The sequence below is a fragment of the Neomonachus schauinslandi genome, chromosome 10, assembly GCF_002201575.2.
Source record: "Neomonachus schauinslandi chromosome 10, ASM220157v2, whole genome shotgun sequence".
Lineage (NCBI taxonomy): Eukaryota > Metazoa > Chordata > Mammalia > Carnivora > Phocidae > Neomonachus > Neomonachus schauinslandi.
The window spans coordinates 64614525-64634128 of NC_058412.1; the positions used below are offsets into that span (position 1 = coordinate 64614525).

The 19604-nt window shown below is 35.5% G+C and overlaps 2 protein-coding genes across 5 annotated transcripts in view; one reads left to right on the top strand and one right to left on the bottom strand.

Moving 5' to 3' along the window:
- PPP4R3B (protein phosphatase 4 regulatory subunit 3B) overlaps window positions 1–19604 on the top strand; it is a 65531-nt gene that overhangs the window by 23710 nt on the left and 22217 nt on the right. For all 4 annotated transcript variants that reach the window (XM_021701294.2, XM_021701295.2, XM_044918996.1 and 1 more), the window contains exons 5-8: window positions 2690–2767; window positions 4349–4465; window positions 5859–5975; window positions 19273–19404. In XM_021701294.2, coding sequence (XP_021556969.1) covers window positions 2690–2767; window positions 4349–4465; window positions 5859–5975; window positions 19273–19404 — 444 coding nt within the window. The remainder of the gene's footprint in view (window positions 1–2689; window positions 2768–4348; window positions 4466–5858; window positions 5976–19272; window positions 19405–19604) is intronic.
- LOC110590487 (40S ribosomal protein S8-like) lies at window positions 8492–9168 on the bottom strand. The gene has a single exon (XM_044918998.1). The coding sequence runs from the start codon at window positions 9143–9145 to the stop codon at window positions 8519–8521; it is 627 nt and encodes a 208-aa protein (XP_044774933.1). The 5' UTR covers window positions 9146–9168; the 3' UTR covers window positions 8492–8518.

Consider the following 19604-nt stretch of genomic DNA (forward strand, 5'->3'; position numbering starts at 1 on the left):
ATTCTAAATTTCTGCATTTACATGAATAATGGTGAATGGGTTCTGGGTTTGGGTTTGTTGGTTTTAAAGTAAACTCTGCATCCAGTGTGGGTCTCGAACTCACAACTCTGAGATCAAGAGTCGCATGCTCTGCTGACTGAGCAAGCCAGGCACCCTTGGGTTTTTGGATTTTGAGCATGTGCTTGTTTTTACATTACTGCAAAGAAAAGTTTGATTCAGGCTTTTTAAGAGTGGCTCCCTTTTCCCCCCCCAACAAAGAATTGCTGTGTAATTCAAAAAAGCAGCCACACACAATTTGTCTTAAAAGTATGTTTTATTAAAAACAAAGGCTTTTAAACTAAATAAAAAAGAAAAACTAAAGTTATCTCAAGAGACTAATTACTGGGAGAACCAGGTATGTAGGGGGAAACATTACAACTATATTTATAATGGACTTTAGGCTGTCAATTAATTGTTTTTGTTTTTTTTTTTAAGATTTCACTTATTTGAGAGAGAGAGAGCTCTAGGGCTCACAAGCGGGGGGAAGGGGGAGGTTGGTGGCAGAGAGCTGAGAGAGAGGGAGAAGCAGACTCCCCGCTGAGCAGGGAGCCTGACGCAGGGCTTAATCTCAAGCCACAGTCTGAGCCAAAGGCAGATGCTTCACTGACTGAGCCACCCAGGTGCCCCAATTAATTGCTTTTTTAATGTACATTGGAATAGAGTGCTTTTTTAGAGTATTATCAAGAATAAAGAAATCAGAAAAAATATACATGATAGGAATTAGAAAATATTCTCCTAGCAGGCTATAATATACTTGAAATTGCCTCCATAATACATTAAGCAGTTCTAGCTGTCAGCACACAAATAATGAATCATGGAAGAAATTGTATTTATTAAAGAATTGAAACTATTTTCCTATGAAAGTATTCTCAAAAAAGTTAAAAAATCTTAAGAAAGGAAGATTTAATCTGGGAGAGATGGAAGAAGAAAAAAATTTATAAAAGGTGTAAGTGCATAGTTACTCACCAGAACCTAAAATATTGAGAGGAAAAGTATTTAGAAAAAGTGATTTGAGAAATAAGTATAATGCTGTTGAATTCTCTCAGAAACAGATGGTTCAGGCCACGGTGTATAAGGTCCATAAGAAGTCAACAAAATAAAGAACAAAAAGAAACACCATTCTGAGTCAGACTAATGAACGGGAGTGGCTTTCAATATTCTTTGAGTAACACTGATGAATGGTTAGTGGGAGAGTATGTTACATCGTCCATAATCATATCTAGTGGTTTTTACTTAGATTTTTTATATATACATTTTATCTTATTTTAGAAAAACTTATTTAAGGGATTGATACCACTTCACAGATGATCCACCTTAAGTAAAAGGGCAGGTATTTAAGGTATATCCTTAACATGTCGTGATTTGATTTTATTGTCAACCATGAAGGTATCACTATTACAAACATTCTTAGAACATGCTATCTTAAATAAAATTAATGCAAGTTGTATTTCATAAAAGTGAATTTTAAAAATAAGTGAAATTTAAAAGGATAGGTTTTTTAGTAGGTTTTGATGGAAATTTCCAAAGTGAATTTCAGAATTTATGTCAGTTTTTTCCTTTGTAATTTAATAGTCCATACTTATTATGGAAAATTGGAAAATATAAGCAAAAAAGCACTCATAATCCATCACCAAAAGATAATCACAATTAACACTTTAATGTTTACCCCTTTTAGATTTTAGACATAAATTTATATTAAAAATAAGATTATATAGTACGTACTCTACTATATTTTTTGTTTGTTCTTGTAAATAGTACGTAGATAAACTAACACATACCTGCCCTTTAATACCTCAGAATCATCAGTGTGAAAAGCAGTTATTGTAGTGTTTATCATTTAGTTTTATCCTTGGGAACCATAAGAAAATGTAAGCCTGTAACCCAAATGGCCCTAGATAATTATATTCCATGAGTTTTTGTGTTTTAAAAGGCTTTGCAGTCTTACCACTGCCAGAATTCAGTCTCCTTTACTGCTGTTCCTGTGCCATATTTGTAATTTCTCATTTTTCTAATTTGTGGCAGATTGACAATGAGATCTTCAAACTTGTTTGAATTACATTTAAATTAGAAGTAAATAAATAGGGGCTCCTGGGTGGCTCAGTCAGTGAAGCGTCTGCCTTCAGCTCAGGTCATGATCCCAGAAGGCATGATCCCAGGGGTCTGGAATGGAGCCCCTCATCCGGCTCCCTGCTCAGCGAGAAGTCTGCTTCTCCCTCCCTCTGCCTCTTCCTCGGCTTGTGCATGCTGTCTCTCTCTCAAATAAATAAATAAATAAATAAATAAAATCTTTAAAAAAAAAGTAAATGAATAGACCCTGAGAGGGAGCTGCAGAGCCTTTAACTGCAGAGTTAAAATACATGAGTTTTCATATATGACTTCTAGAACATAACTGGATTTTTTTGTTTTCCAAAGGGTTCTTTATAGCTGAAGTTTCTGGTCAAATGAGGTATTAATGTAACGTGTAACTAATATTAAATGGTGTAGTCAGGGTTTGAAACTTATAACATGAATATACCCTGGAATTTTAGGTTTCATGATGAAACTATTGGGTTTTCAGCTATTTTTATTATAATTTGTGTAGATCATACAAATGAGTGTAACTTTATACTATTGTTAGACTGTTTCATAGTAATTATTTCTTCTCATGTAGGAAGATGAGAAGTTTTTGTCTGAAGTTTTTGCACAGTTAACAGATGAGGCTACAGATGATGATAAACGGCGTGAATTGGTAAGTTATTTATTCCTGAAATTCGAACCTCTAAAGAGCACTTACTGTTGGCATATACAGCTTTCAATACTGAATTTGTTAAGAGAGAATTTTTTTATAAATATGAGATGAAAGATACTTATTTATACTATATAATTATTCTCAAAGTTTCTCAAACTTACTGTGTTGTATATTTACAAATTTCTTAAATTATTTTGATGAGGGGACTTTTGTGTCTTACAAATCCCAAAATTAGGTATGGAGTTTATGTATGGACAGAACTACAAACTCATACATTTTTAAGGCTGTATAGAACAGCTCTTTTTTTTTTTTTTTTTTTTTTTAAGAAAAAAAGGTAAGGACAGTGCTTCTTGAATAAATGCATGATAAGTAATTTGGTTCTTGGAAATGTTTTTTTCTTTTGAATATGTGTATATTTTATGAGGTATAAGCCATGCTTTGGTGGAAGAAAATAGTGATTGCTATTTACTAGCAGTTTGTCATTATTTTTTTAAACATAATCAGGTGCTTGGGTTTTAAAAAGAAATGCAAGTGGAGCACTGGGTGTTATACGCAAACAATGAATCATGGAACACTACATCAAAAACTAATGATGTAATGTATGGTGATTAACATAATAAAAAAAAAATGCAAGATTGCCAACTTAAAGTCAGCCAAGTCATCTTGGTATAGTTGATCGCCTGCTCAGTTTTCTCTTTTAAAAAATTAGTTGTTTAAACTCGGGAATGTCTAATGTCCTTTCCAATTCTTAAAAATGGAATTGTAGGGGCGCCTGGGTGGCTCAGTCGGTTAAGCGGCTGCCTTCGGCTCAGGTCATGATCCTGGGGTCCTGGGATCGAGCCCCACGTCCGGCTCCCTGCTCAGTGGGGAGCCTGCTTCTCCCTCTCCCTCTGCCTGCCGCTCTGCCTACTTGTGCTCTCTATCTCTCTGTCAAATAAATAAATAAAAATCTTTAAAAAAAAAAAAAATGTACTTTTGAGAGCCCCCTGAGAACCCAGCCACCATTTGTTATACAGCATGTTTCTGTGAAAATACATGCTCTAATTAAGGATACATGCCTTACATGACATTTTTGCAACTAAACCGTAAGTTAATATTGTATGTGTATTCACCCACTGGGACTCCACATATAACATGTACACTATAATGTCTTTGGGGAGTTCATTGTTCAGTGTTAAGAGGTAATGCAAAGTTTACTTTTAGTGGGAAGCTAGTTTTTAATATGTTATTTTAATATAGGTTTTAAGGAGCCAGGACACCCTAAAAAATCAAGGTCCTTTTTTTTTTTTTTTTAAAGATTTTATTTATTTATTTGAGAGAGAGAATGAGAGAGAGCACATGAGAGGGGGGAGGGTCAGAGGGAGAAGCAGACTCCCTGCCAAGCAGGGAGCCCAATGCGGGACTCGATCCAGGGACTCCAGGATCATGACCTGAGCCGAAGGCAGTCGCATAACCAACTGAGCCACCCAGGCGCCCCAAGGTCCTTGAGAAGGGCACATTACACTGTGGTACATCACATTAAAGTGTGCCAAGTTTGCTCTTATGTGTGTCAACTTCTTACTATGTTTTCTAATATTCCAGGTTAACTTTTTCAAGGAATTTTGTGCATTTTCTCAGACATTACAACCTCAAAACAGGGATGCATTTTTCAAAACTTTGGCAAAGTTGGGAATTCTTCCTGCTCTTGAAATTGTAATGGTAATTATATAGCTTCTTTTCATGTTTTTGAAGTTGTGAATTTGTAGTAGTTCTATATTATGTATGTGAAAGTATTTGTTATAATAATGCATATTGAATTATATATATTAGGTTATGATTCACTTGATAGTGAATTACTACAAGTGTGTGTTCAGTCTTTGGGTTTTTATTATTAATTTAAATTTATGTTATTAATATGTAAGCACTTGCATATAATATGGCTTCAAGTGAATAAAAATCCCACATGCTTTTTCAAGACTATTATTTCTTCTGTAACAATATTATGTTTCATAGAAACAATTAAAATATCTTTCTTTTTTAGACCAGTGAGTAGAGTGAGGACAGACTGGACCAAGGCAGCTCATGCTGCAATATGGTTTAGGGCAGTGGTTCTGCATACATTTGTTTATATGATTTTTATCCATTGGTATTGTATGAAAATTAAAACTGAAAAATTTTAAATATTTATCAGTTCATTTTAAGATGATCACATATTTGTTACAAATAATATAACTTCTATGAAAAAATAATTTGCCGGAAACAAAAAAAATTTTAGCGAAGAATGGCATTGTTTCACCTTTTTTTGCCCATCCCTTTAACATTTGGTGTAGGAGATGACAGCTAGATTCTCATAGCAACTTCTGCATTTGCTTTGTTGTGATACCACATGTCTCACTATACTTGTGATATCCTCAGAGTGAAAAGGGCCATTAATGCTCTAGTATTGTTTATTGCTATGAAAATAGTTTTAATCTCATGCACTTCCTGAAAAGGGTGTTGAACACCTCATCAAAATTCCCTGGACCACACTTTGAGAATGCTGAGTTAAGGAATGTTTTCAGAATCACTTGGAGATTTTGTAACTTACAAGTCATGTATCCTTTATCTATTAAAGAGGGAAAAGCATTCAGGATCACTCCCTTAGAAAACTAAGATGTGGACAAAGAGTGAAAATACCCAGAGTGCTTTTCAAAAGCATCCTCTCTTAGGAGAGTCATAAAAGAGAGAATCAGTTACTAAGGAGTAACTGGCAAATCCAGGACCAAAGACAGATTCTGGAAAATTTTGAAGTCTTAACTAGGTAACATCATTCACATTTTGCATATATATAAATAAAAAAAAATTTTTTTACAGCATTTGTAAAGTGTAATAGTATAATCCTATGCTGATCCTTACATCTAAATTCTCTGAGTATTTATCTTTGTGATGGTGAAAACTGGCAGAAACTAATCATTGAGCTGCTTAAAAGCTTTTAATATTTATACAAGAAAAGGAAGAAAAGATTCCAGTACAATGTCTGAATCCAAAAAGTTAGTGTGCATAGATTTGGGAAAGATAGGGAACATGGCGTAATTTTTGTTTACAGTCTCTAACCTAACTTTCCTTTTACCAGGGCATGGATGATTTGCAAGTCAGATCAGCAGCTACAGATATATTTTCTTATCTAGTAGAGTTTAGTCCATCCATGGTCCGAGAATTTGTAATGCAAGAAGCCCAGCAGAGTGATGATGTAAGTAATAATTCTCTGATTCTATGTGAATGACCTGTAATGTTTGCATACTGTTGAGAAAAAAAGTATAACTACAATCTAAATCTTCAATGAGGCAGAATAGATTTCTGATCAACTGCGACTTCAGCAACCCCAGAATATGTGGCATTTGATTTGTTTATTGTAAAAAACTGTATTCAAACTCAAGTTGAGATCAGTAGGTTATAATAGAATCAAGTTCTTCAAAAAAGTTCAAGTGCTAAAGGCACTTCTAGTATAACTAACAAGTTGCCTTCACTTGTTCAAATTGTCTTTTTTTCCATGTGAATAAATGTTTAATAATGAGACCACTGTGTTTTCCCACCACAGAAATACTTAAACTTTCCCCTTAAACTCTTTTAAGAACAAAATGAACAAATAGCTACAATTTAAAGTACTCTTTCTTATATCAAATATGTTTTAGTGTTAAATAGAAAATAAATATAATTATGTTCCATCGTAAAGAAGATTTTGATTCCTGTTGTTAATTTGATCTTTGTTATGAGTTACTACTGAATTAAATAAACTACAGTTGTTTTATATGTTTTGTGTTTAATCTCATAATATCTCCTTAGATTTTTTACATTCTTTGTTAGATATTTCCAGTGGTTGTTTTTTTTTTAAGCAATTTTATATTAGAATCAGTTTGAGCTAATGCTACAATTTTAGGCAGTAGAAAAGAAATAGAAGAAATCTTTATGTTAAGTATATTTTAAGGTTTTTTGGTTTTTTTTAACCCAAATAGTGCTAAATCTGACTTTAAAGAAATAAATACCTGTTTTATTAATCAGTTTATAATCTCACAGTTGTTATGTGTATCTTTGTGCCATCCTTTACAGAAGGTAACTTTGAATTTAACACTCTTAATTGCTACATTCTTAGTGATGTGTGTGATTAAGGGCACTCATTATAAAATCTCTTCCGATTGTGAGAATAGGATTCTTAACTCTGAAAGCTTTTATTTCTGTTTTTATTAGGATTCTTAACTCTGAAAGCTTTTATTTCTATTTTTATTAGAAATATTTCCTTGTTTACATTTAATTGACAAATGAGACTTAGAGAAGCAGTTACTGATATTTAACTATGAAAAGTCCCTTTCTCAGTTTCTTTTTTTTATAATCATAGTCTTCAAGGTCTTTCATTTCCCTGAATTTTCTGAGATCTAGCAGTTTAACAATTTAAAAATTTTGTTGCCATAAAATAATTGAGTTAGCCCACAAAAGAGGATACTTTTTTTTCTTTTTTTTTTTTTGCTTTAAAATTAAGGATTCCACATGCCAGATTCTTTGTTGAGTTCCTGGTAACCTTTAAAAAGAAAAGACTTACCTGTGTATTTGGTGGGCACTTGCTATTTTGATGCTCTTTTAAAGTAAATTGACAGCATTCAAACTTTCTTTCCAGTATTATGGAGCAGATTTGGTTTAGGAACCTGGATTACATACTAAAATACGTCTTGAGCAACAGGAAATACTAACATTTTTTACTATAGTCATTAATTCTTTCTAAGCTAGACGGATAGATTTAGCAATAATTGCTGTCTTTTTTTATGCCACAGATTTCACATATTTTTATGCTAATGTCCTTTGAAACATTTAGTAAAACTTATTTTAGAATCTGGGTAAGTAACGCAGCTATTACTGAACCACTTATTTTGGCAGGTATTTTCACTGTATTCTCACTTAAGAATAAACTCATATGTTAATTTTTTAAGATATGATAATAGCATTGGGGTTGTTTTTTTAAGAATCCTTATTTTATAAAGTTTTATACTGAAATACTTCATAGAATTATATGTGGAATTTATAGTAATTCTGGAAAATGAAATTTGCCATAATAAAGTTAAAAATACATAAGCTAATCTCTATGGGTTAACTCTTTGATATTTTGTATTTGAACATATCATGTTTCTTAAATTTGCATCCATTTTTTAACTTCTTGTTTTGAAGTAATATTTAATTTACAGAGAAGTTACAATAATAGTACAAAGAACTCCCATATACACTTCACCCAGATTGCCCAGTTGTTAATGTTTTATCTCTAATTTGCTTTATCATTCTCTTTCTTTGCTTATATTTGTATGTACACATTTACATACAGACATAATTATTTTTGTTCTAAATCATTGAAGAATAAAGTACAGAAATGATCGCACAATGGCTTTTTACCAGTATCTACTTCACTGTCTATTATAATTATCAAAATCAGGATATTAGGATTTTTATAGTACTATCATCTAACTGCAGTCCTATCTAAGATTTTGTCAGTTGTCCCAGTAATGTTCTTTTTAACCAAGACAAAACTGAAAATTTTCTGGTCTAGTATCCAACAATTGGGATTTGTCTTACGTATCCTCATGATTCAATTTAGGTTACTTTTTTGTGTCAGGAATGGTACAGAAGTAATGTTTCCTTCAGTGCATCACATCAAGAATTCCCTCAACTTCAAAAACTGAGCTTAAAGGTTTTTTTTTTTTTTTTTTTGGACAATAAACACCTTTATTACATGACCGAAGATAGGAGGAAGATTTATTTGCCTTTCTGGGCTTTGATTTTCCTCAGATAGAACTCTAGCTCCTTGCCCTCTAGCACATAGCCATCTGCTCGGCCACACTGGCCTGGTCTTGAAGCGATGCACGCAAGAAGCTTGCCCTGCTGGAATTGCTCCTCCACAAGACTGCTGATTTTGGCATTCTTTTTCCTTTCATCATATTTCTTCTGAATTTTCTTTGATCGTTTTTTGTTTAAAATCTCTTCCTCCTCGGGCGTCAGCTTGGCCCCCTTCTTGCGGCCCAGGGGCAGTGCATAGTGGGACTCGTACCACTGTCGGTACGGTGTGCTGTCAATGAGCACAATACAGTTCTTCACCAGGGTCTTGGTGCGGACCAGTTCGTTGTTGGATGCATTGTAGACAACATCAATAATCCTTGTTTTTCGCATACAACACTCAGAGCCCCAGGAGAAGTTCCCCACGTCTAGCCTCAAGGCACGGTACTTCTTATTGCCTCCCCGGACTCGGACTGTGTGTATGCGGCGGGGGCCAATCTTAGTGTTGGCAGCGGGGCGTCCCAGCTCATACTTCCGCTTCTTGTGGTAGGGCTTTCTCTTGCCCCCGGTCTTGCGGCGCTTGTGCCAGTTGTCCCGAGAGATGCCCATCTCTCTCGGCAGTGGCTGCGAAAGAGCAAGCTTAAAGTTTTTTTATTCAGACTGTTTTGCTGTTTCACAGACTTGAGAAATTGGACCATAAAGTTCTGTAGGATTTGAAGAGCTGTTTTTGCTTTCTTCTGACATGTCAGATGGATTAAAAGAAGTATTGTTTTTCTCATTATTTTAGCCCTAATTCAAGTTGCTGCAGAACAAATTTCGTGTGCATTTTTAAATAAGTCTTACTTTTAAAGAACAAAGATGTTTCCAGAACATCCATCAGTTTTTATTCTACTTCAGAATAATGTTCCTGCTCCTGTCATTCTTTCTTTTCCTCTTACTTACTATATTCATGGAATCTAAGATAACATGGATGCTAATATTTTCTTGATCTTACCTGAAAGTGTTAGTGGAAAATTTTCATCTTACTTTGTCATGCTTTCTAATTGGCTGATAATAACTGTCTAATGCCATAAATTATAAAATGTATCTTAATATCAAGAAGTTGAAAGTTTTAAGAAATCTTAGAAGCAATGAAATAAGTATGTTCTTTATCTTTCCCAGCCAGAAAGTAGAGAGGCCAACTGATAACCTGGATAATCTCTCAATTCCATATGTAGGTACCTAGAACTTCCCCTCTGTTGCTGATTATTTTTTGCAATACAGCAAAATTCTTAAACCCACAAAAATGTACTTTAAAAACCGTTATGTGCTTCTAAGAATAGTATGAGGTTGGAGTGTGATGAAACCCATGGAAGTATCATTTCTCTAAAACTTTGATTTAGAAATAACTAAAACCTTGAAAAATCTCTCAGAAACCTTGGTTAAACTTACTTAAATGTTGCTCTTTAGGTAAAGGATAGCAACCTTTCTTTAAAAGTCCAGAAAATAAGACTTGATCAGCCCTGTGGTCTCTGTTGCAATTACTCAACCCTGCCATTGTAATATGAATTGTCCAAAGATGGTGTAGCTATGTTCCAGTAAATGTTTTACCGTAAACTTTATTTACAAAGTAGGCAACCAGCAAAGTGGTCTTGTGGTTTGCCAACGCCTTAGACCCCTTTCTCAGAATATTGCAGGACAGTAATGGTGGCATTTAAAGGCTGATTCTGAACTAAAGGTTATAGTTGCAGAAGCTGCTATGGTGGTGTAAAAAGAAGTTAAAAGAGAGAACATAGGAATAAACAGGCTTCAGTGGAAAGGAGGTCATTGGGCCCTCTTAATTAAGACTATAAATTTAAGGGGAGACGGAGAAAAAAAAATTTTATATATACATATATATAAATTTAAGAGGGTGTTCTCTAGATTTTGGTGTCTCGGCATTGACACATACTAACTGGAGTTACTCTATAATGGTTTATTTGCACATCAAGTCATTTGATTTTAAGAAGGAATTTTCCAGTAGTTTTTCTTATATCTTCATTATTTAGCTACACTTACTTGCATGAGTTTTTTTCTAGCTGAGTAATGCCATTGTTGGAGAAGCAGGTTAAGGAAAACTGGATTTGTATGGGTAGTATTTTAATGGTACCAGTAAAGAACTCCTGCAAACAGTTAGAAATTAGACAGTTCAACTCTAGCTGGCTTGAATTTTGAAAGAGTGGTCCAACTTATAGTGATTTTCTATTCCATTTCCTTTGTTCTGCCATTGGAGAAATCGGTATGGGAGAGTTAATAAGGTCACTTGGATAGTGTATATCTTAGATGGCTGTACTGCAGTTAGAGAGGCTGGGTCCTTTGATTCGGCTGTTCCTTCTGTTCAGAAGGGCTTGCTCTATTATGTTAATTAAGAAATGAAACATGCCTTACAGACAACATATAATGTTGATAATACTTTTAGTTCATTGATGTATGTTCAACCATTCATTAATTGTTTCGGAACTATTTGTTCATTGTTTCTGAAAAATACCATTACTTTTGAGTGGATGTAGTCATGCACTGTAGTAGACTAATTTTAATTATTTACTGAGGTGGGTGTACCTCTGGAAAAAGACTGTTCCATACTGCTCCGTGGGGCAGAATTTCTATAAATCTGTGGTGAATTCTAGTATTTTAGGAATTGATTTTTACTTAGTTTGGCAGGATCCAGTAATACAATAATTGTAATAATAATAATAGAGCCTGACATGTATTCTAGGGCTTATCTCATTTTTTCCCATCTTTTTGTCTTTTATTGGCCAGTGTCTACTGTCTTACCAACTGTAGTTTCATATATTTTGTCCAGCTTTTTGTTGTTGTTCCAGGTAAAAACTAAATCTAGTTCCTGTCACTCCATCTTGACCAAAAGCAGAAGTCTGATTTTATATGTATTTTCAGAGCAGATTTTATTGCAAAAGTATGACTCTTATTACAGAATAAGAATGTTTGTAGATTCCTGTCTCTTGTGTTTTCTTTACTAAATTATTTTTCATTACAGTGACACTTAAGAGCAGTAAAAAATAAACCCATCTGACACAAGGATTTAGAAGCCAACTTGTTTAAAGACTTTTGTATCATTGCATGTGGCAATTAGTATTTTGATTGTGAGAAATTCCATATTTTGCCCTTTTCTCCCCTGCATCTTTTTTTTTTTTTGGTCTAAGTCTGATTATCCTGCTTTTTTTCCTTTTCTTTAACAACAAAACTATAATAGGCTTGAAGAGTGCTGTTTAGTTTCTGTGATAATGGAAATGTTTATTGTGTAACCACAAGGTAACCACTTGCTACCTGTGGCTACCAAGCACTTAAAATGTAGGTAGTGTGACTGAGGAATTACTTGTTTTAATTTTAAACTGCCTAATGTGGCAAGTGGATACCATGTTAAACAGCACAGGATTAGAATATTTTTTACCTACACAGCCAGTCTAAGGAGTGAATCTTTTATCTTACAATCATTCTAAACAAAGGATGTCTTCATCAGGTCTCTGTTTTAGAAGGATAGTTCTAACAGCATTGTGGAGGAGAGATAACTGGAGAAGGAAGACCTGACCTATGACAGAAGAAAGTAGGAGAATAAGGAATTAATGTATTACTTAGGAATGGGTTTGGCTTCATATATCAGAAAAACCAGGAGTGGCATCAGCAAGATGGCAGAATAGGAAATTCCAGGTCTTGTCCCCACAACAGAAACCAATTTAACAACTCTTAACAGACACAAATACCTCCATGCAACTCCTAGAGTCCAGGTTAGAGGTTACAGCATTTTAGTGCAGCACAGAAATGAGAAAAGATGCATTGAAAAGGGTAAGAACAGTTTCACTTTATCCTTGTCACTTCTCCCCAAGTCAGCATAACACAGTACTGAGAGAGATCCCTCTGGGCCCACAGATTCTCTCATGGGGAAAGGGAGAACAAAGAGAGAGTCTCAGTGACATCCCCAGCCTTTCAGAATGCTACCCATGAGGGCCATTTCTTTCAGGTCCTACCCAGAGCAGTGAGGGTATCACCTTGTAATAGCTAAGAACAAAGAAAAGGAGCAGGGGCTCTCAACACCACCACACACATCTCAATAGCTGGTCCATGTACCCCAGTAATGAACCCCATCAGCTGACCCAGCCAAAATCTCTGACTGGGCTGACGGGTGAAGAACTTTCCCTGCCAAAGCCAGTCTGTAAAGACAAAGAGCTAACTGCTTCTTTAGATGGGCAGACATCAGTGCAAGATTACAAAGATCAGGAAAACTTGACACCACCAAAACAAAACAAAATAAAGCTATCATAACTGACCCTAAGATGATGGAAAACTGAACTGGCTGACAAAGAATTCAAAATAATTGTCTTAAAGAAGTTCAGTGAGCTGCAAGAGAACACAGATAACTAAATGAAATGAGGAAAACAGTACATGAACAAAATGAGAAGTTCAACAGAAACCAAGTGTTAAAAAAGAACCAGAAGAGGGGTGCCTGGGTGGCTCAGTCGGTTAAGCATCTGTCTTCAGCTCAGGTCATGATCCCGGAGTCCTGGGATCAAGCCCTGTGTCGGACTCCCTGCTGAGCTAGGGAGCCTGCTTCTCCCTCTCCCTGCCGCTCCCCCTGCTTGTTCTCTCTCTCGCTCTGTCAAATAAATAAAATCTTAAAAAAAAAAAAAAAAGAAATTCTAGAGCTAAAGAATACATTGAGGGAAAAAAAAGGCAATAAACAGCTTCAACAGTAGACTCAGTCAAGCAGAAATAAAAATCAGAGAACTCAAAGACAAGCCATTTGAAATTACCCAGTCAGAGAACTAAAAGAAGAAAGAATGAAAAATAGTGGAGAAAGCTTTCATGAATTACAGGACACAATAAAGAAAACCAGTATACACATTATGGTCCCCTGAAAGGAGAAAAGAAAGGAGCAGAAACCTATTTAAAGAAATAATGGCTAATAGCATCAAATCAGGGGAGAGATATGGTCATCCAGGTACATGAAATTTATATGTCCTCAAATAGATTCTATCCAAAGAGGTCTTCACTAAGACACATTACAATAAAACTGTCAAAAGTCAAAGACAAAGAGAATTTTTAGAGCAGCAAGACAAAAAAACAAAAACAAAACACCCCAAAGAAACAAAACCCTCATTACATACAAGGGAACTCCCGTAAGTCTCAGCAAATTTCTCAGCAAAAACCTTTCAGGCCGGCAAAGAGTGAGATGATATATTCAAAGTGCTGAAAGAAAAAAACAACCAACTGAGAATACTTTACCTGGCATCACTAGATCTGCCTTAACAAGACATGCTTAAAGGGAATTCTTAAAGTTAAAATAAAAGAACACTAAACAGCTACAAGAAAGCATATTGAAAGTGTAAATCTCACTGGTGAAGGTAAATATATAGACAGATACAGAATAACATAATACTCTATTCATGGTGTATAAATCACTTTTAACCCTAGTATAAAAGGTAAAAGACAAAATATTAAGAATAACTGTAACTACAAAAATTTTTAATAGATACACAATATAAAAAAATAAATTCTGGGACACCTGGGTGGCTCACTTGGTTAAGCGTCTGCCTTCGGCTTGGGTCATGATCCCCGAGTCCTGGGATCGAGTCCCGCATCGGGCTCCTTGTTCAGCGGGGAGCCTGCTTCTTCCTCTGTCCACTGCTCCCCCTGCTCGTGCACTCTCCCTCTCTCTCTCTCTCTCTGACAGATAAATAAATAAAGTCTTTAAAAAAATTTTTTTAAATATAAAATAAATTCTGACATCAATAACATAGTATGTAGGTTGGGAGTAAAAGTGTAGAGTTTGTTTTCAATTGCTGATGAGATATTAATATTCAAAATATGTAAGGAATTCCTGCAACCCAGTAGCAAAAAGACAACCCAATTTGAAAATGGGCAAAGGGACTGAACAGACATTTGTCCTAAGTACACACACATCTATTAGGGTGGCTAGTATCAGGGCTGTAGGAGAAGGTAGTCTCCACAGGAGTTAAAGTTACTCGTAATTTTCGCTTGTTGGAAGAACTTGAAGGACAAGAGGTAGTAGGCAATGGCACTGTCATTTACGCATAAACCTCGATTACTCAAAATAGAATTCAGGTTTACAAGCTGAAAGCATGGAGAGAAGAGTCATGCTGTGGAAGCATGTGTGTTTCTAAAAAGTAAAAAATCTCAAGAAGGAAAAACAGAAATGGCATGCCTTATCCGTCTTGCTTAGTGAAAGAGCTTCAGGTGAAACTGTCTGAAGTAGCAGGTACAATGAATATTTTCACAAATTGTGTTAATTTTTGAAGTGGTATGGGTGCTGACTATAGTAGTATCAAAAATATGTCCAGGATTGTTTCGATAACTGTATTTATAATAAAAAAGTGTTGTGGGGGAGGTCGATGAATTTCTGTTAAAAGCCGTTCCTGTGTGTTACATGTAACAGACATGGTAAATATTTGTTTACAGTCTTTGACAAACCATGCATTTAAGTGCAATCAGCAAAAAGGAAATAGGTAAATGGATATGTGATTTTGAGATTAAAGTTAGTCTTAAAATGTAAATAAAATGTGGAACATGTCCTCAAAAAAAAAAGTATGGCTAATATAAAAAAATAAAGATGACAAGTCTTGACAAGGATGTGGAGAAAAGAAGAGTCCTTGTATACTGATGATGGGGATATATTGGAGCAGCCATCATGGAAAACAGATGGAAGTTCCTCTAAAAATTAGACTACCATATGATCCAGCAATCTTGCTTCTGTCCATAAATGCAAAAGATCTTAAAAGAGATATCTGCCCTCCCATGTTCATTGCAGCATTATTCACAATAGTCAAGACATCTAAGCAACCTCAGTGTCCATCTGCAGATGAATGGATAAATTTGTCATATATGTACAGTGGAACATTATTTAGCCTTAATGAAAGGAAGTCCTGCCATTTTTGACAACTTCGATGAACCTAGAGGACAATTTGCCAAGTGAAATAAGCCAGACACAGAAGGAAAAATACATGATACTTCTTACATGAGTAATACAGACTCATGGAGTCAGAATAATGGTGCTTGCCAGGGGATGGGGAGTGGGGGAAATGGGGAAGATACTAGACAAAGGGTATAGAGTTTCAGTTATACAGGATGAGTAAGTTCTAGAGATCTACTGTACTGCTGTACAGTACCTATAGTACCTATAGTTAAGAATATTATATACTTAAAATTTTGCTGAGAAAGTAGGTATTATGTTAAGTGCTTTTGTCACACAAAAAAAGAAAAACCAACTTAGAATAGTTTTACCTAATGAAAGTTTTATTAATGTCACAAGTCATGAAGCAGCTCCATGATGTCCTTAACTATACAGCTCATGATGCTAAAAGACTTTCATCTTTTGAGTCAGTCATCCTCATTTTCTGGTTTTAATGCCTGTTACTTTGAGGTTGCAAGATTGCTCTTCCACCTCCAGGAATAAGAAAGGCAGCAAAATAATGGAGAAGGCTAGAAAGCTTTGTATTTTATTTTAAAGCACTTTCCTGGAGGTTCCCCTTAGCAATTTCTACTTGGATTTCTTTGGCCAGAAGTAGGTTACCCTTAGCAGTGAAGGATGCTGGGAAATTGTGTTTTAGCTGAGTACATTGCCTCTGAACAAAATTTGGGCTCTGCTAGCAAAACAAAGAAAATAGAAACTAAGTTGGCATCTTGTAGTATCAGGCACACAGTCCCCCTCTCTAGCTACCTAACTTTCATACATATTTTTCTTTGCTCACTCACCTTTCCCTCATGGGAGATAAATCAAGTTTCCATTCACTTTTGTATCCAGTGCCACATCCAGAATATTTGAGTATTAGATAGTCCTTTTCAAGTCCAGATAAGACTCCTAGTGTTTCAGTGACCTATAAATAAAAAGATAATTTATCTGCCCCCAACATCACAACGAAACTGCTTTTGTTTGGGAAAAGGGAGAGCATACATATAGCAATCATTCATTCGTAACTATGATGCACTGTTTCATCAAATATTTGTTGAATAGCAGTAGCTTGGACTCTTTGTCCCGAGAGGTCCTTGATTAACGAAACCAGCTGTCTCTAAAGAATTCCCCCTTGCCTATTTTTTTCCAAAGCCTTTCTTCCCTCAGGATATTATCAGCTGTGGCCACATCTGAGTTGGGCAATAGAAGAACCCTTTCCTCCAAGGCTCTATATAATCTTCATAGTCTCCTTTCTGTTGGTGTGAGTTCTCTGGCCCATTGGTGGTCTTAAAGATTGAACAGTCATGGACCTTTGTTTATTTTAAAACTTTCTTGACAATTAAGCTTCCTCAACTGTTTAGTAGGCTTCCAAACTATTTGCTTCTTAAGGATTTTAAAGATCTTACCCAAGCATAATCTTTTTTTTTTTAAGATTTATTTACTTATTAGAGCACATGCCCGAGCTGTGGGAGGGGCCAAAGGAGAGGGAGAGAATCAAGCAGACTCCCCACTGAGCGCAGAGCCCAACTGGGGGGCTCAGTCTCACAACCCTGAAATCATGACCTGAGCCGAAACCAAGAGTCGGATGTTCAACTGACTGAGCCATCCAGGTGCCCCGTGTTCAAGCATAATCTTTGAACCTAGAGATATCAATTTATCTACTGACCTCTGTGCCCTTCTTATCTGAAGCCTGGGGAATCTTAAAATGTTCTAAAGAATAGCATTCAATGGTGCATATACCTCTCTCTGGCAGGGAAGTCTTACAGGCCTTTGAGAAAGGCAGTTCTTTTCTTACCTCTTTCACCATGAAGTATATAAATCAGCTTTTTTCAGTTCCACAAGTCACTAAATTATGGGACTGAGTTTGGCATTGATACTGATGGAAGCAGGGTTTATGAGAAACTGCCTTTAAGAGAAGACCAGAGCAAAAAGTTTGAAGACTATATTGAAATGACATTTCAGTGTATGAGCTATACCTTAAGTATTTCTTGCCACTCTGATTTTATTTAGATGTAACCTAAATTCATCATTTATTTTTTTTTGTGCCTAGTTTTAAATGAATGAACTTATGAAAGATGATTATATATAATTCAGCAAATTATCTGAGGCCCTAATTAACTGGTAGAATGTAAGTAGTACACGTTGACATAAATGTAAAGTAAATGCCATAGCACTGATCTGAAGAAAGTTTATTGGCTAACACCTTTTTGTAATATCTTAATATTTTACATGAGTTAAGCTTTGCTGATCATGCCAGAATAAAAAAGAGCAGCAGATTAATGTGGAATCTACCTTTTTCTTCTAATTGAAATGAGGCTTGGGTCTGGATTTATTAATTAGCTCTGTGAATTTTATTTCATAATTCGTAATTCCTCTTTGAAGAGATTTTATTCTAATGCCATGACAGAATTGATTCATTGGTGTTCAAATTTTGAAACATGGTAGGGGTGAGGGTTCTAATTTTAAGCAGCTAAGTCACTGTGACATGCTTTTGTTGGTTCTTTTTTTTTTTTTTTTTTTTAAAGATTTTATTTATTTATCTGAGAGAGAGAATGAGATAGAGAGAGAGAGCATGAGAGGGGGGAGGGTCAGAGGGAGAAGCAGACTCCCCGCCGAGCAGGGAGCCCGATGCGGGACTCGATCCCGGGACTCCAGGATCATGACCTGAGCCGAAGGCAGTCGCTTAACCAACTGAGCCACCCAGGCGCCCAACTTTTGTTGGTTCTTAATGGAATTGAAGAACACAACTTTACAGGGAAATATTTTTGAAAACCACAGTATGTTAAGTTTAGAGGGGCTAGCACAACAAAATAATAACAAAAAGTGCTTTATATTGGGGGCACCTGGGTGGCTTAGTCGGTTCTGTCTGCCTTCTGCTCAGGTCATGATCCCTGGGTCCTGGGATCTAATACCTCCTCAGGCTCCCTGCTTAACGGGGAGTCTGCTCCCCCTGCTCGTGCAAGTGCACACTTTCTCTCTCTCTCTCTGACAAATAAGTAAATAAAATCTTTTTTTTAAGTGCTTTATTACTGAAGATTTATTTTTATTACTTTACAGAATTCTCCCAATTTAAGAAATTTATCTTCATTCCATGCAGTTCCCTTATTTCATCTCCTTCAGTTACTACCTTCCTTCCCCCAACAATAAACATATTCTCAAATCACCAGAGTTGATGTCAAAACTTTTTTCTTTGACATGAGCAATCACTTTGTACTGTACTTCAGTTTCCAAGATTTCTTAAAAATACAGGCAAAAGGCAAATTTTTTATCTGCAAGCTGCTTTGTAGTTTCTTAGTTAAGACCCAAAAGCATGCAACCTAATGCAAATCTCTGTGGCATTAGATTATTATGTAACACGGTGTGCACCCACTTGCCTCCTGTGGAGAGTTGTATACTGGGTTTTCTCACTTTTTTGCTAGAAAGGATTTTCTCATTTGAAGCTCAGATAATCTGTGTTTTAGGGTCAGATGATGTGTGATCTTCCTTATTCAGTCAACTTCTAAATTCTTACCTGAGGCTGAAACCTAGAATGAGAATCTGTTAGAATCTCCGGTGAACAAGAATCACTGGTAAATGATTTTGTTTTCCACTTCCCTACATTAATGTTGCAGCTGTAGGGTGCTCTGCTTTTTTTAGTGGGCTTTTTCACTCTAGTGTGTTTATAGAACTTTGAAAAATACTAGAAACATGAAAGTTTAACTAAGTTCATTTATTCTTTGGTTCTGATTTTGTTCTTTCAGCTGGTATATTTGTCTTATATCCAAACCAGTTCTAATGGAAATGCATTTTCTTTCAGGATATCCTTCTCATTAATGTAGTGATTGAACAAATGATCTGTGATACTGATCCTGAGCTAGGAGGTGCTGTTCAGTTAATGGGACTTCTTCGTACTCTAATTGATCCAGAGAACATGCTGGCTACAACTAATGTAAGAAATTATTCTGAGATATAAATGTTTTGGTCTAGTCAGTTTTAGAGGATTTAATATATAATAAATTATGTATAAATATATAAATTATATGTAAATATAAAATCTTTTTAAATTTGTACAATTATTTATTTATTTATTTTAAAGATTATATTTATTTATTTGACAGAGAGAGACACAGCGAGAGAGGGAACACAAGC

Excerpts from the sequence above, each read along its gene's own strand:
- LOC110590487 (XM_044918998.1), bottom strand. The coding sequence starts at position 9,145 with ATGGGCATCTCTCGGGACAACTGGCACAAGCGCCGCAAGACCGGGGGC.